At 45.5% G+C, this 15,763-nt stretch overlaps 1 protein-coding gene across 1 annotated transcript; it reads left to right on the top strand.

Annotated features, from left to right (window-relative positions):
* The first annotated feature begins 900 nt into the window (after positions 1 to 900).
* On the top strand, positions 901 to 3,709 carry LOC120042155. Its single transcript, XM_038987016.1, has 3 exons — positions 901 to 2,738; positions 2,883 to 2,958; positions 3,089 to 3,709. Exons 1-3 carry the CDS (start codon positions 927 to 929, stop codon positions 3,193 to 3,195), a joined length of 1,995 nt encoding a protein of 664 aa, XP_038842944.1. The 5' UTR covers positions 901 to 926; the 3' UTR covers positions 3,196 to 3,709.
* Positions 3,710 to 15,763: the final 12,054 nt, after the last annotated feature.

The raw sequence follows: 15,763 nt of genomic DNA, 5'->3' as shown, positions 1-15,763 counted from the left end.
TGGCTGCCTCCAATCAGGTTAGTTTAGAGACACTCCAGGCAGCATCAGCAAAATCATCTGCTGTGGCTCACAACCTTATTAGTTCGGTTTTATTTCAAGTTGCCAAGGTGTCCTGCTCTGATGACTTAGAGGGTCTGGGTGATCATCTCAGATGCCCCTCAACTTTGACCAGAGTTCTGACACCTTTGACCTCAGAGAAAGCTACACTGACACCTGCTGTTCAGAAGATCAGAAGGGAGATGTCTAAGGAAGTGGCCACCGAACTCCAGAGTTTCTTGATCAAGGAATCCCTTACTGGCACCCAGACACCATCCAATGGACATGTTTGCACTTCTGGTTCTGCCCCAAGGGAAGCTGTGCGGGACATCCTGAGGAAAACCAAAGAGGAGGCTTCCAACAAAAGCCTGAATAATATTTTCTCTGTTAATTTGGATGAGCGGCTCACAGACTCCATTGCAGATGCCTTATATCCAAAGTTGCATGACACATTGGAGTCCAAGAGAGAGCTGCAGGCTTCTTATTACAGCTCCCAGATCAGCTGCAGCCTCAGCCCCTTCGAAGTTGAGAGCAGCCTAGAGCTCCAGGAGTTCACTGACCCACTATCTGAGTCAGTATTGTGTCTCCTGGATAGGACATTTGGAGATAAAGCTCAGAACTTAAAGACAGGCGGGGGTGTTTTACAATATGTCACAGACCCAACCTATAAGAAGCTTTTGATTGGACCCCACACCAACAATGTCAATGTGGTTGTGCACACGATTGCAGTAGAGGAGTTGCCTGTTGAGGGTTGTATTGTGCAAAGTGAGGCCATTCATGGCCTTCACAAGAAGCAAGAATTACCTTCCAGCACCAGTGGCAGAGGGAATGAGACTCCGAGCCCTACTAATTGCCTACTGGAGGGTGTAGTGGGCAAACTGGTACGGAAGATGCTATTTCAGGGCCTTGACATCCCTGAGGTACCCATGAACGACAGCCGCTCGGAGAACTTTAAGCTACAGTATGAACTGGTTGCAAAGCTTTGTCCTCTAATGGTCAGGACAATCATGGCTACAACCATAGCCAATCAACCACCTACTATTCAAGAAGCAGTGATGTCTTCCGAGAACATCCATGTGAAAGAGCTGTGTGAGGCAGGTATCAAACCTCTCAAAGAGAACAATGTACCCGACGACTCTGAGACAAACATCATGGTCAGAGGGGCTTTGAGTGAAATTGAATCCTATATGATTGAGACCTCCGACAAGGACTCTCCCAGTCTGCATTCCACACCAGAGGTGGTTGTAGACCTGATCACCAAGCTGCTTCATGGGTATGAGCTTCACTCAGAGGACTTTGCATCACCTGTGTCATCCCCAAACACCACTCTCTCTGATGTGGCAATGGACATGGTGGTTTCTGTCCTTCGGGACATGTCCGATTCCCCAGACGTTACCTCAGCATTGGAAATGACCAAGGATCTCAAGACGCCGTACTCCCGCTCCTCAAGTGCAAGGATTGTAAGTGCCCTCTGCAGAGAGCTGGAGGAGCACATGGGCTCTCCTGATGCTCTGAGGCGAGCTTTGAGGCGCGGCAGCGGGGAGATGACAACAGCCATTGCGAGTGCAGTCACCAGGGAAGTCAACCGTCTGGGTTCAATCGTACCCAAAGTCTCTGTCCGGCCGCTCTCCTCAGACATCTGCCTAAGGACAGACCAGGACAAGGTCACGGTTAAGAGCCGATGTGGCTCGGCTGAGGTGAAGGCATCCCAACCGGTGTATATTATTGTTCATGTAGAGACGGTGATGGATATCATTGTCCGGCTGCTGTCTCTGATTGTTCCTCGGACCCAGGATAAACTGGCCAGCTGGACCCTAGTTGAGGATGTGACCAACAAGCTGTCCAGTGCTCTGTGGGTGAGGGTGACTAACAGGTGGAGGGAAGCAAATGTCTGCCTGAAGGCAACAGACATCTTTCAGTTGGTGCTGTCTGTGCATAGAAAGTTGATGCAACGCTATGGCACAGAGGAAGCCCTACAGAAGATACTGTGCCACAAGGCACCCAAGCTGCACAAGGACATTGTCTGTCTTGTCACGAACGGAATTATGGATGCACCGTCCAAACTTCAAGGCACCAAAAATCTGGAATCTACACTCAGCTTGAAAGAATTGACAGCCTTGTTTAATGAAATGACAACCCGTCAATCTTTGAATAAGAAAGCTGAGCAGAGCAGCATCAAGACTGAGATTGAACAGCCGGAGTGGTCCACTGTGGAACAAGTGACATCCGGTTCCACCAGCTTCATTAGGGAGCTAATATTAGAAGAAGTCCTGATGAAGCTTGTCAAGAAGATATGCCGTGTGCCAAAAAGGACCAACAAGCGTCAGCGCATCCAGATCAGTGATCTGGTGACTGAGCTGATCCGATTGTTCGATGATGAGGTGGCCAAATATCTGATTGAGGAAATGGAAAGCCAGCAAAAAAGTTTCAATTCTAAGATGACATCGAAGCTGGCAGATGCCATCTACACTGACCTTGGGAAGGTCAAGCGTTTGAAACGCTCCTTGAAAATTGACGATTTATTTGAGGATCAGGAGATGCTTTCCATTGTCTCTGACATTGTTTCCCACAAGCTACTGGCCATCTTGAAACCCTCAGTGCCAAACCCATATGACCGCGAGACCTCAGACCTTGAAGACTCATGCAGTGATGATGTGGAGGATGCGGAATCTGAGGGGGTGCATTATGCCACCGGCAGAAAGGTAAAACAAGCTCAGATTACTCTTGAATGGTCATTGGTTGTGCTTTTTGATATCGGCACCAGTAAGTATAGTTGTATAATTATAGGAATATGTAAAGGAAGTGAAATTGAAGTTTAATTGTGCATCCTTGAATTCTGATCACAGTCCAACATGAGCGTCGTCCTTACAGACACTACAGACCAGCCAGAGATGTACATTGCTGTGGATTCTCCACCTATGAGTGAGTGTTCCTGGGGGGAAATGTTCTTATGGGACAATTATATATAAAGAAGTATAAAGAAGTAATAAATTATTGTTTTATCAGACAATTGTCCATCTGAAATTCTTACATATTTTCATCTTCTTGCCAGTTAAATTATCCAAGATGAGGAAAGGCATCCGGGGCTTCTTCTGGGGAGTCCAGAAGGCCTGGAAACGCTTGGTCACCTGCAAGTCCTCTGGGTACTCTGATGGGTAGCCTGGATGACGTGCAGCCCATGTCAGTTGCTTTTGCCAGGCTACATCTGAGGAGAACACCACAACTGGCCTCAATACAACATTTTTATTTTTGTTGTTCATTTTTGTTTTCATTTTGAGTCCCCTAATGCTGCTCTATTTGAACCAGGCTGTCAGTGGACTAGCTTACCATTAGTTTATACTCCTTAAGGAAGATCCACTATAGGCTACTCAACACCAACATTCCATCTGAGTCTTTTGATCCCTTATTAGCTCCCACTCCTGTAACTAGGAATGTGAGCTTCTAAATGTCATTCCGACATATACAGCTTCTCCTGTGATTATGAAGATAAGCTAAGAAGCCCAACCAATTTAGATGTGCTGTACATCTGATGCCCTCTCCCTATTGTAATCATTGATCCACGTCCATTGCAGCCTCTAAATTTGATGTAGATATTTAGCCTAAATTAAAGAATTACAAGGAGGGTAGGCCGACAGCAGCTTCTACTCCTCCGATTAGGAAAGTTGTGCTAAACTTTTTGGGATTTGAGGAACTATGTATTTTATTTTTCAATCACTTACATACTTTTTAATGGATGTTTTAATAAAACATTTGTATTGCAGATTTTGATTAATATTGTATCTTTCATAATTTTTCATTTTAATTTAGGTATTCATTTCATGACATGGGACTAAAGCGTAGTTTATACCCTACATACGTACACAAGAAATAACTACAAGCAGCTACACAAAAAACACACTACACAAGAACGCAGGATCAGCATTTTGTGAAGCGTTCTTGTGTTGCACACGAAGGGTATGAACTAGGCTTAGTCATTTTATGACTTCTATAAGGGTATATAATGGTATCCATAGTGCAGTATTAAGATATTCATTATGGAGCTTTATACACTGCTCAAAAAAATAAAGGGAACACTAAAATAACACATCCTAGATCTGAATGAATGAAATATTCTTATTAAATACTTTTTTTTTTACATAGTTGAATGTGCTGACAATAAAATCACACAAAAATGATCAATGGAAATCAAATATATCAACCCATGGAGGTCTGGATTTGGAGTCACACTCAAAATTAAAGTGGAAAACCACACTACAGGCTGATCCAACTTTGATGTAATGTCCTTAAAACAAGTCAAAATGAGGCTCAGTAGTGTGGGTGGCCTCCATGTGCCTGTATGACCTCCCTACAACGCCTGGGCATGCTCCTGATGAGGTGGCGGATGGTCTCCTGAGGGATCTCCTCCCAGACCTGGACTAAAGCATCCGCCAACTCCTGGACAGTCTGGTGCAACGTGGCGTTGGTGGATGGAGCGAGACATGATGTCCCAGATGTGCTCAATTGGATTCAGGTCTGGGGAACGGGCGGGCCAGTCCATAGCATCAATGCCTTCCTCTTGCAGGAACTGCTGACACACTCCAGCCACATGAGGTCTAGCATTGTCTTGCATTAGGAGGAACCCAGGGCCAACCGCACCAGCATATGGTCTCACAAGGGGTCTGAGGATCTCATCTCGGTACCTAATGGCAGTCAGGCTACCTCTGGCGAGCACATGGAGGGCTGTGCGGCCCCCCAAAGAAATGCCACACCATGACTGACCCACCGCCAAACCGGTCATGCTGGAGGATGTTGCAGGCAGCAGAACGTTCTCCACGGCGTCTCCAGACTCTGTCACGTCTGTCACATGTGCTCATGTGCTCAGTGTGAACCTGCTTTCATCTGTGAAGAGCACAGGGCGCCAGTGGCGAATTTGCCAATCTTGGTGTTCTCTGGCAAATGCCATACGTCCTGCACGGTGTTGGGCTGTAAGCACAACCGCCACCTGTGGACGTCGGGCCCTCATACCACCCTCATGGAGTCTGTTTCTGACCGTTTGAGCAGACACATGCACATTTGTGGCCTGCTGGAGGTCATTTTGCAGGGCTCTGGCAGTGCTCCACCTGCTCCTCCTTGCACAAAGGCGGAGGTAGCGGTCCTGCTGCTGGGTTGTTGCCCTCCTACGGCCTCCTCCACGTCTCCTGATGTACTGGCCTGTCTCCTGGTAGCGCCTCCATGCTCTGGACACTACGCTGACAGACACAGCAAACCTTCTTGCCACAGCTCGCATTGATGTGCCATCCTGGATGAGCTGCACTACCTGAGCCACTTGTGTGGGTTGTAGACTCCGTCTCATGCTACCACTAGAGTGAAAGCACCGCCAGCATTCAAAAGTGACCAAAACATCAGCCAGGAAGCATAGGAACTGAGAAGTGGTCTGTGGTCACCACCTGCAGAACCACTCCTTTATTGGGGGTGTCTTGCTAATTGCCTATAATTTCCACCTTTTGTCTTTTCCATTTGCACAACAGCATGTGAAATTTATTGTCAATCAGTGTTGCTTCCTAAGTGGACAGTTTGATTTCACAGAAGTGTGATTGACTTGGAGTTACATTGTGTTGTTTAAGTGTTCCCTTTATTTTTTTGAGCAGTGTATTATAGTAGAAATAATGTAAATGATTTCTACTATAATGTAAATAAATAAAAGTGAATTGATGTATGTCAACTTGATGGCGATATTTGCTTGCTCAACAAAAGCTATATTGGTGTTAGGAGGTCCGAATGCATGACATTCACGTATTTATTTAATTGGCACGGCCCTGAAAGAGGTAGAAAAGGCCTCAAGATGGCAACAAATATATTCTATCAGAAAATCGAATCAATGTATTTATCACATGCGCTGAGTAGAACAGGTGAAATGCGTACTTACATCTTCCTCTAACCGATCCCGATCCCGATCCCTAAGCAACCGTTACAGAATCACCCACCAACCAAGGACCAAGCGGCGTGGGAAAAAGCAGCAGCAGCGATCGCAGAATTCATGGACATGGGAGGAAATATTGGACGGTAAAGGTCCATGGGCACAACCTGGAGAATATCGCCGCCCTCGTGAAGAGCTGGAGGCAGCTAAAGCCGAGAGGCGGCGGTATGAGGAGGCAGCACGGAAGCAGGAGAAGGATCTGGGCTATACAACCTGGGAGAAGATCGACAGGTGGGCGATCGACCCAAGGAGAGTGCCGGAGCCCGCCTGGGATTCTCTGGCGCAGTGTGAGGAGGGATACCGGCGAATGGAGGCAGCACGACGACACGGTAGGAAGCCTGTTAGTCAAGCCCAAAAATTTATTGGGGGGGGGGGGGGGGGGGCTAAAGGGTAGTGTGGCGAAGGCAGGTAGGAGACCTGCGCCCACTTCCCGATCTTACCGTGGAGAGCGAGAGTACGGGCAGACACCGTGTTATGCGGTAGAGCGCACGGTGTCTCCTGTACGTGTGCATACCCCGGTGCGGGTTATTCCACCTCCCCGCCCTGGCAGGGCTAGATTGAGTATTGAGCCAGGTGCCATGAAGCCGGCTCAACGCGTCTGGTCTCCAGTGCGTCTCCTCGGGCCGGCTTACATGGCACCAGCATTACGCATGGTGTCCCCGGTTCGCCTGTAAGAAGTCCGAAGTAGCTGACCTCTGTAGCGCCGACTGTGCTCTTCTCGGGGTTGAGCCGGACTCCTCTCTCGCGGGACCTTTGCAGCATCGCATGGAGGTTTCGGTCGTGCTCCTCTTTGGTTCGACCATAGACAAGGATGTCGTCCACAATTGCCACAACTCCGTCGAGGCCTTTGTACACTTCGTCGATCTTTCGCTGAAACTCGTCTTGGGCTGAGATAATCCCAAAAGGCAGGCGATGGAACCTGTAGCGTCCAAATGGTGTGTTGAATGTTGTGAGCTTAGATGACTCTTCTGTGAGCTTCATAGCCCAGTAGCCTGATCTAGTGTCCATGACACTGAAGTAGTGTGCTCCCGCTAGCTTGTGTGTGATGCCATCTAGCGTCGGTAAAGGATAATGGGGGCGTTTGATAGCCTTGTTCAAGTCTCTTGGGTCGAGACATACTCTGAGCTTGCCTGTGCGTGGTTTCTCCACCACCACTAAGGTGTTTACCCAGTCAGTCGGTTCTGTAACCTTGGTGACTATGTCAGATTGCTCCATGCTCTCCAACTCTTTCTTCAGACGGGCACGGAGAGCAAGGGGAATCTTTCTCGGTGGGTAGACCACAGGGGTTGCGTCTGGGTCAAGGTGAATGGTACATTCTCCTGGGAATAATCCTATTCCTGTAAAAACATCAGCAAACTCCTCCAGTACATTGTCTGTCTCTACTGGTGCTGTCACTGATAAAACTAGCTTGATGAGGTCCATGTCTAAACATGCTTTAAGACTGTGACGGAAGCACTAAAAAAGGACCTGATGTAAGATTCTCCCCCAGAGTCTCAATCTACACCCCCTCCTCCGTGGGCAGTAAGGCCATGGTATGAGGAACTAACAGACATTGTGCCCAAACAAGGAGAAGGAAGTGCAACACCAGATCCTCGAGACGCAGAGTGGTTGCAGCTACTGAAAGAACTGAAACTGGAAGGAAGCAGTGAAATGTGCGTCGAATAAATGTAAATGTGTGCAGATAGCAGCGAGGGTTGACTGGGTCCCGAAGAGAGTATATAAGAAGCATGCCTTCCCAAGAGAAGGCATGGTAGTGCTACTTGACTTATCACTGAACTCGTGATACTTCAAACTACCATCAACCTAAAAGGTCATATCTGACTTTCATACTCTAGAACAAGTGTATCTTTTGACTTCTGATTTCTGAACGAGACATACTGAGACTACGACCCTCTACGCTCCTTGTGCTGACTACATCCACCTCCTAACAGGAGGGGATAAATAGCATCAGTGGTGTTACGAAGGGTCTTGGTTGATGAATAGGACATCAGACTGGGACTGCAGTAGAATACCAAGTAACTCATCTAGACAAAGCCGTTGTAATTTGACTACAAGGATGCTAAAATTACTCTTTGAGGCTAGCCAAAATAACTACTGTAACATCTTGGAAGAGAAAGAAGTTGGAGATAATACCTACTGGTATTTAGATGAGAACCTCAAGTCGGACCATGCTAGTGGAGACTGGTATGGGGCAGGATGGGGAAGTTTTACCACAGGTCTAGAGACCATGTAGAATAAAGTAGTAGTTAACCCAGTTACAGCGGTTACAGAAGTAATAGGAATAGAGATTTTAAAAAAGGCGACTAAGTGGTGGTATACAGTTAAAGCTAAATTTTGGATGGGTCTATGAATAGCCATAGCCATCCTAATATTTCTGGCTCTGATGTTAGCAATAGGGTGGGCCAAGAAAATGGGACTACCAGTAGATAAAGTACTGTAAAAATTCTGGAAAGGGATAGCCTGGGCAGCCCTTAAGCTATTAAAGTGCATCTTATGGGTAATGAGAACCCTGATAAAAATAATGGGGAAACTGTTAAAAGGCTTAGTGATTTGGAGTATGGTGTATGAACGGGTCCATAAACACCCGCCTGTATCATCACTAAAAAATGACACTGTCAGTCAGGAAACCATATTGGTACGACAGCAACCGAGATTACTGAGAAACCGAGACGAACATGCAGTATAAACAGAACAACCGGAAAACCACAAACCGGTACGGGGTCTGGCTTAAAGTGAGACATCATTAGAAGGAGGGATTAGACGAAAAACATAGAGACCTTTGGTTGATAAAAAACCATTGTGACTGAACAGCTGAGACTTGACAACTAAGAAAACTAGAACTCTCTGCTAGAAGACCCCTACAGAGTTAAGAAGACTAGCTCGATCCAAATTCAAGAGAATGGCGTCAAACTACTCGAGATTTGAAGGCGAGACTAATGAAAACCAAGATTCGGTCATCGGCCTGAGGGTAAATAATTGTCTTTGTGAAATTTTACAAATAATAATATGAAGTAGATTGGCCTACAAGAACAAACATGGCCATGGAATCGTTACAGGCCTAGTCATGATACTGACAATAACATGTGCCCTGATTAGATTTGGGTTAAGTAAGGCAAGGAAAGTAATGTTGACAATGGTACCCATCGTGGTAATACAGCAAATGTGTACCATACTTGGGAAACATGAGTTGATCCTCCTGGGCCAAAGTTTAGCCGCGGCTTCGGGTGCTAATAGGGGAAATTGGAGCCTACCCTAGAGTTAATGCCACCACTAATCAAACGGAGTCCCTTTGCCCTACCATAGAAGGATTTAAATATGCAAACTGGGCACTAGAAGGTTTAGTGGTGATGGAAGTGGTATGGCAATTGATTAAAACTTGGAATCAGTTGAAAAACGCTAGCACACGATTCAGGATGGCTCGTGGGTCATTGGGTTTCGTGCTGTGGGCAGTAAAATTAATATTTGTATTGTGTATTAATATTTCTCCTCCCTATGCAATGCCTGAGACACTCCATTAATGATAGAGCAAGCCAAGCTGCTGGAGGGCCACCACAAGCTGATGAATCTGGAGTGCTCATGGAATGACCTCTTGTATAATCAGTACCGTATGGGCAGCAATAGACACGAACAACATGAACCTCATTCAAAACTACTTTGGCAAGGTGCAGGGCCTGTCGGATGACATGGACAAGCAACTGTTGATAGTGCTGCAGCGCGCCATGGGCAAGGCTGGAGGCCACAGTGAGCAGTGCTTCTTCTTCAAACTCTACCACAACATGGTGTCCGTGAGAGTGCAGGAACTGGCTGCAGAGGACCTGACGGCCAACAGATCGTGTCCCTCCTCACCTGGGTCCTCAATTAATACTAAACAAAAGTAAGTCTGTACTGCCCTCTCTGTTACTCATGTAGCATTAGTGATATCTGGGCACTAGTCCAATCATCTAGAAGAAAAATAAACGCACACCTATTTAGGCGAGGTGCTTGCTAGCGGGCCAGCTGGACCCTAGTTGAGGATGTGACCAACAAGCTGTCCAGTGCTCTGTGGGTGAGGGTGACTAACAGGTGGAGGGAAGCAAATGTCTGCCTGAAGGCAACAGGCATCTTTCAGTTGGTGCTGTCTGTGCATAGAAAGTTGATGCAACGCTATGGCACAGAGGAAGCCTTACAGAAGATACTGTGCCACAAGGCACCCAAGCTGCACAAGGACATTGTCTGTCTTGTCACAAACGGAATTATGGATGCACCATCCAAACTTCAAGGCACCAAAAATCTGGAATCTACACTCAACTTGAAAGAATTGACAGCCTTGTTTAATGAAATGACAACCCGTCAATCTTTGAATAAGAAAGCTGAGCAGAGCAGCATCAAGACTGAGATTGAACAGCCGGAGTGGTCCACTGTGGATCAAGTGACATCCGGTTCCAGCAGCTTCATTAGGGAGCTTATATTAGAAGAAGTCCTGATGAAGCTTGTCAAGAAGATATGCCGTATGCCAAAAAGGACCAACAAACATCAGCGCATCCAGATCAGTGATCTGGTGACTGAGCTGATCCGATTGTTCGATGATGAGGTGGCCAAATATCTGATTGAGGAAATGGGAAGCCAGCAAAAAAGTTTCAATTCTAAGATGACATCGAAGCTGGCAGATGCCATCTACACTGACCTTGGGAAGGTCAAGCGTTTGAAACGCTCCTTGAAAATTGACGATTTATTTGAGGATCAGGAGATGCTTTCCATTGTCTCTGACATTGTTTCCCACAAGCTACTGGCCATCTTGAAACCCTCAGTGCCCAACCCATATGACCACGAGACCTCAGACCTTGAAGACTCATGCAGGGATGATGTGGAGGATGCGGAATCTGAGGGGGTGCATTATGCCACCGGCAGAAAGGTAAGACAAGCTCAGATTACTCTTGAATGGTCATTGGTTGTGCTTTTTGATATCGGCACCAGTAAGTATAGTTGTATAATTATAGGAATATGTAAAGGAAGTGAAATTGATGTTTAATTGTGCATCTTTGAATTCTGATCACAGTCCAAGATGAGCATTGTCCTTATTGACACTACAGACCAGCCAGAGATGTACATTGCTGTGGATTCTCCACCTATGAGTGAGTGTTCCTGCGGGGAAATGTTCTTATGGGACAATTATATATAAAGAAGTAATAAATTATTGTTTTATCAGACAATTGTCCATCTGAAATTCTTACATATTTTCATCTTCTTGCCAGTTAAATTATCCAAGATGAGGAAAGGCATCCGGGGCTTCTTCTGGGGAGTCCAGAAGGCCTGGAAACGCTTGGTCACCTGCAAGTCCTCTGGGTCCTCTGATGGATAGCCTGGATGACGTGCAGCCCATGTCAGTTGCTTTTGCCAGGCTACATCTGAGGAGAACACCACAACTGGCCTCAATACAACATTTTTATTTTTGTTGTTCATTTCTGTTTTCATTTTGAGTCCCCTAATGCTGCTCTATTTGAACCAGGCTGTCAGTGGACTAGCTTACCATTAGTTTATACTCCTTAAGGAAGATCCACTATAGGCTACTCAACACCAGAATTCCATCTGGGTCTTTTGATCCCTTATTAGCTCCCACTCCTGTAACTAGGAATGTGAGCTTCTAAATGTCATTCAGACATCTACAGCTTCTCCTGTGATTAGGAAGATAAGCTAAGAAGCCCAACCAATTGACTAGATGTGCTGTACATCTGATGCCCTCTCCCTATTGTAATCATTGATCCACGTCCATTGCAGCCTCTACATTTGATGTAGATATTTAGCCTAAATTAAAGAATTACAAGGAGGGTAGGCCGACAGCAGCTTCTACTCTTACGATTAGGAAAGTGGTGCTAAACCTTTTGGGGCTTTGAGGAACTATGTATTTTATTTTTCAATCACTTACATACTTTTTAATGGATGTTTTAATAAACCATTTGTATTGCAGATTTTGATTAATATTGTATCTTTCATAATTTTTCATTTTAATTTAGGTATTCATTTGATGACATGGGACTAAAGCGTAGTTTATACCCTACATACGTACACAAGAAATAACTACAAGCAGCTACACAAAAAACACTCTACACAAGAACGCAGGATCAGCATTTTGTGAATCGTTCTTGTGTTGCACACGAAGGGTATGAACTAGGCTTAGTCATTTTATGACTTCTATAAGGGTATATAATGGTATCCATAGTGCAGTATTAAGATTATTCATTATGGAGCTTTATATTATAGTAGAAATAATGTAAATGAATAAAAGTGAATTGATGTATGTCAACTTGATGGCGATATTTGCTTGCTCAACAAAAGCTATATTGGTGTTAGAAGGTCTGAAGTTGCATGACATTCACGTATTTATTTAATTGGCACGGCCTTGAAAGAGGTAGAAAAGGCCTCAAGATGGAGACAAATATATTCTATCAGAAAATCGAATCAATGTATTTATCACATGCGCTGAGTAGAACAGGTGAAATGCGTACTTACATCTTCCTCTAACTCTGCCTTGGCAGAGAAGGGCTTGATGAATCATATACAGTATATTGAATTCAGAGTTTCTAGTGTGAAATACAACATTGCTGTCTGCCAAATTAATTAGCAGTATTAAAGCAGTGTAATATACACTGAGTGTACAAAACATGAGTGCTCTTCCCATGACATAGATGGACCAGGTGAATCCAGGTGAAAGCTATGATCCCTTATTGATGTCACAGTGTAGATGAAGAGGAGGAGACAGGTTAGTGAAGGATTTTTAAGCCTTGAGACTATTGAGACATGGATTGTGTATGTGTGCCATTCAGAGGGTGAATGGGCAAGACAAAGTATTGAAGTGCCTTTGAACGGGGTATGGTAGTAGGTGCCAGGCACACCGATTTGAGTTTGTCAAGAACTGCAACGCTGCTGGGTTTTTGACGCTCAACATTGTCCCGTGTGTATCAAGAATGGTCCCAGTGGAATGCTTTTGAGACTTTGTAGAGTCCCTGCTCCGACGAATTGAGGCTGACTGATCTGAGGGGGAAAAAGGGTGCAACTAAATATTAGGAAGGTGTTCCTGATGTTTTGTGCACTCAGTGTATATACTTCAGGTTGTATATATTTGAAGTTACAGGAGCATGTGAGTCTTACGGCCAGCTGCCATATTATTGCATGTATTCTGCATCCGGAACCGTGAAGCCTGGCACGTGAGTTTAGTATGATGTGACATATGATATTTATACACCACATGTTAATGTGACTACTCTATGTTTGCCTAACTTGGGGAGACAAAGAAGGTAATACTTACTTTCAGAAGAGGACTTAGACATATTGAAAAAGAGGACTTTATCATGGCCCATTCATCCTAGCAGGGAAGCCCCTCTCCTAGGCTGAGGCGAAGAGAAGCAGTCGTAAGCCCACTCCATGTGAGTGGCTTTACCGTAACCTCAGGCACAGTGGAACGGGGGAAACTCATCTGTATAATTGTGTTGAGGAGATCCAGACTGCATTTCAAATTACACCCTATTCACTATACAATGCATTACTTTTGACCAGGGCCCATAGGGGCAGCTCCAGTTTGAAGTTATAGTGTTAGCTGTGTTGTTGGTTAGCTCCTCTGAACAGTAGTGTCCTAACAAGAGAGCACATTTTTTATGCAGGGTGAAATCGTACCTGATTAGCTCATTGTTATTGATGTATTCTCGAAGCCGGTGTTTGGAGGATATTGTCACGCCTGCTCCCACTCCCCCTCCACGCCAGGCTACCCGTCTGTACATGCACCTGTCACCATCACTACGCGCAGCAGCGCTCATTGGACTCACATGGACTCCTTCACGTGGTTGACCCTGTATGTCTATCTGTTCCTCGTGGTGTTCCCTGTGTACGCATTACGTGGTGTTGTGTGTTCATGTCCAGACGCTGTTCCTGTCCTGTTTAATGTCTTTCAGTTATTAAACCTTCACTCCCTGTACCTGTATTGGCACTTCGTCTCAGGCCTATAAACACCCGTGCCAATATATCCTCCAAACACCAGCTTCTCCGGCATTATCACTTAAATATCCACAGCCCTTGGAGGCTGGAAAGTCCCACCTAAAATTGAAGTTGCTCATCAGAGGGCCCGTCACTGCTTGCTTCAAACAAAGCACAACGCTGGAAATCTGTCCATATCCACGGAAACTAATTCCATCGTTCTATGACGAACACAGATGGTTTTATATCAAATTCAGAGAGAGCGGTAGAGAGACTACCGCTCTGCCAGTTCCTTGTTGGTTTGGCTGTACACTGAGTGTACAAAACATTAGGAACACCTTCCTAATATTCCATTGCACCCCTTTTGCCCTCAGAACACCCTTGTCGAGGCATGGACTCTACAAGGTGTCAAAAGCGTCCCATAGGGATACTGGCCCATGTTGATTCCAATGGTTCCCACAGTTGTGTCAAGTTGACTGGATGTGCTTTGGGTGGTGGACCATTCTTGATACACACAGGAAACTGTTGACACCTACTACCATACCTCGTTCAAAGGCATTTCAATCTTACATCTTTTGTCTTACCCATTCACCCTCTGAACGGCACACATACACAATCCATGTGTAAGGTGTGTAATGTAAGGTTTGAAGCAAGTTTTCTGCAATTCTACATATTTTGCTATGGGACAGTGATAACTTTTTATAACAAATGTCATGCAATTATACTCAGTATGCCATGGGGCACAGATAATAAAAACTGTGCAGTTTTACAGTTTATTTCCTTCAATTTGACCCATTTTGCCATGGGGTGGATAGAAATGTTTGCAGATTTAAAGCAAATTTCCTGCATTTCTACACATGTTGTAATGACTTATGCCATGTTAACAAGATATCTGAGTGTGAATGACTAACAAAATAAATGGGTGCCCTCTGGAGGTCAGTGCCCCTGGGCACGGCATTTGGCCATAATTATTACTAGTTTAGAAAGCCGGCTAAACTACACAACATTACCAAAAGTATGTGGACACCTGCTCGTCGAACATTTCATTCCAAAATCATGGGCATTAATATGGAGTTGGTTCCCCCTTTGCTGCTATAACACTAGATGTTGGAACATTGCTGCGGGGACTTGCTTACGTTCAGCCACAAGAGCATTAGTGAGGTCGGGCACTGATGTTGGGCGATTAGGCCTGGCTCGCTGTCGGCGTACCAATTCATCCCAAAGGTGTTCGATGGGGTTGAGGTCAGGGCTCTGTTCAGGTGAGTCAAGTTCTTCCACACCGATCTCGACAAACCATTTCTGTATGGACCTCGCTTTGTGCATGGGGGAATTTTCATTCTGAAACAGGACAGGGCCTTCCCCACACTGTTGCCACAAAGTTAAAAGCACAGAATCGTCTAGAATGGCATTGTATGCTGTAGTGTTAAGATTTCCTTTCAGTGGAACTAAGGGGCCCAGCCCGAACCATGGAAAACAGCCCCAGACCATTATTCCTCCTCTAACAAACTTTGCAGTTGGCAGTATGCATTGGGGCAGGTAGCATTCTCCTGGCATTCGCCAAACCCAGAATTGTCTGTCGTTCCAGATGGTGAGGCTTGATTCATCACTCCAGAGAAAGTGTTTCCACTGCGGCGAGCTTTACACCACTCTAGCCAACGCTTGGCATTGTGCATGGCTATTTAAGGCTTGTGTGCGGCTGCTCGGCCATGGAAACCCATTCCATGAGGCTCCCGACAAACAGTTCTTGTCCTGACGTTGCTCCCAGACGCAGTTTGGAATACGGTAGTGAGTGTTGCAACCGAGGACAGACAATATTTCACGCGTTAC

The sequence above is a fragment of the Salvelinus namaycush genome, unplaced genomic scaffold (genome assembly GCF_016432855.1).
Source record: "Salvelinus namaycush isolate Seneca unplaced genomic scaffold, SaNama_1.0 Scaffold623, whole genome shotgun sequence".
NCBI classification, from domain to species: Eukaryota; Metazoa; Chordata; class Actinopteri; order Salmoniformes; family Salmonidae; genus Salvelinus; species Salvelinus namaycush.
The sequence above is the reverse complement of the archived record's forward strand: the minus strand, read 5'-3'. Positions and strand labels throughout refer to the sequence as shown.

Excerpts from the sequence above, each read along its gene's own strand:
- LOC120042155 (XM_038987016.1), top strand. The coding sequence starts at position 927 with ATGCTATTTCAGGGCCTTGACATCCCTGAGGTACCCATGAACGACAGC. Across the intron at positions 2,739-2,882 it reads ATTATGCCACCGGCAGAAAG|TCCAACATGAGCGTCGTCCT; the intron begins GTAAAACAAGCT and ends TTCTGATCACAG. Across the intron at positions 2,959-3,088 it reads TGTGGATTCTCCACCTATGA|TTAAATTATCCAAGATGAGG; the intron begins GTGAGTGTTCCT and ends TCTTCTTGCCAG.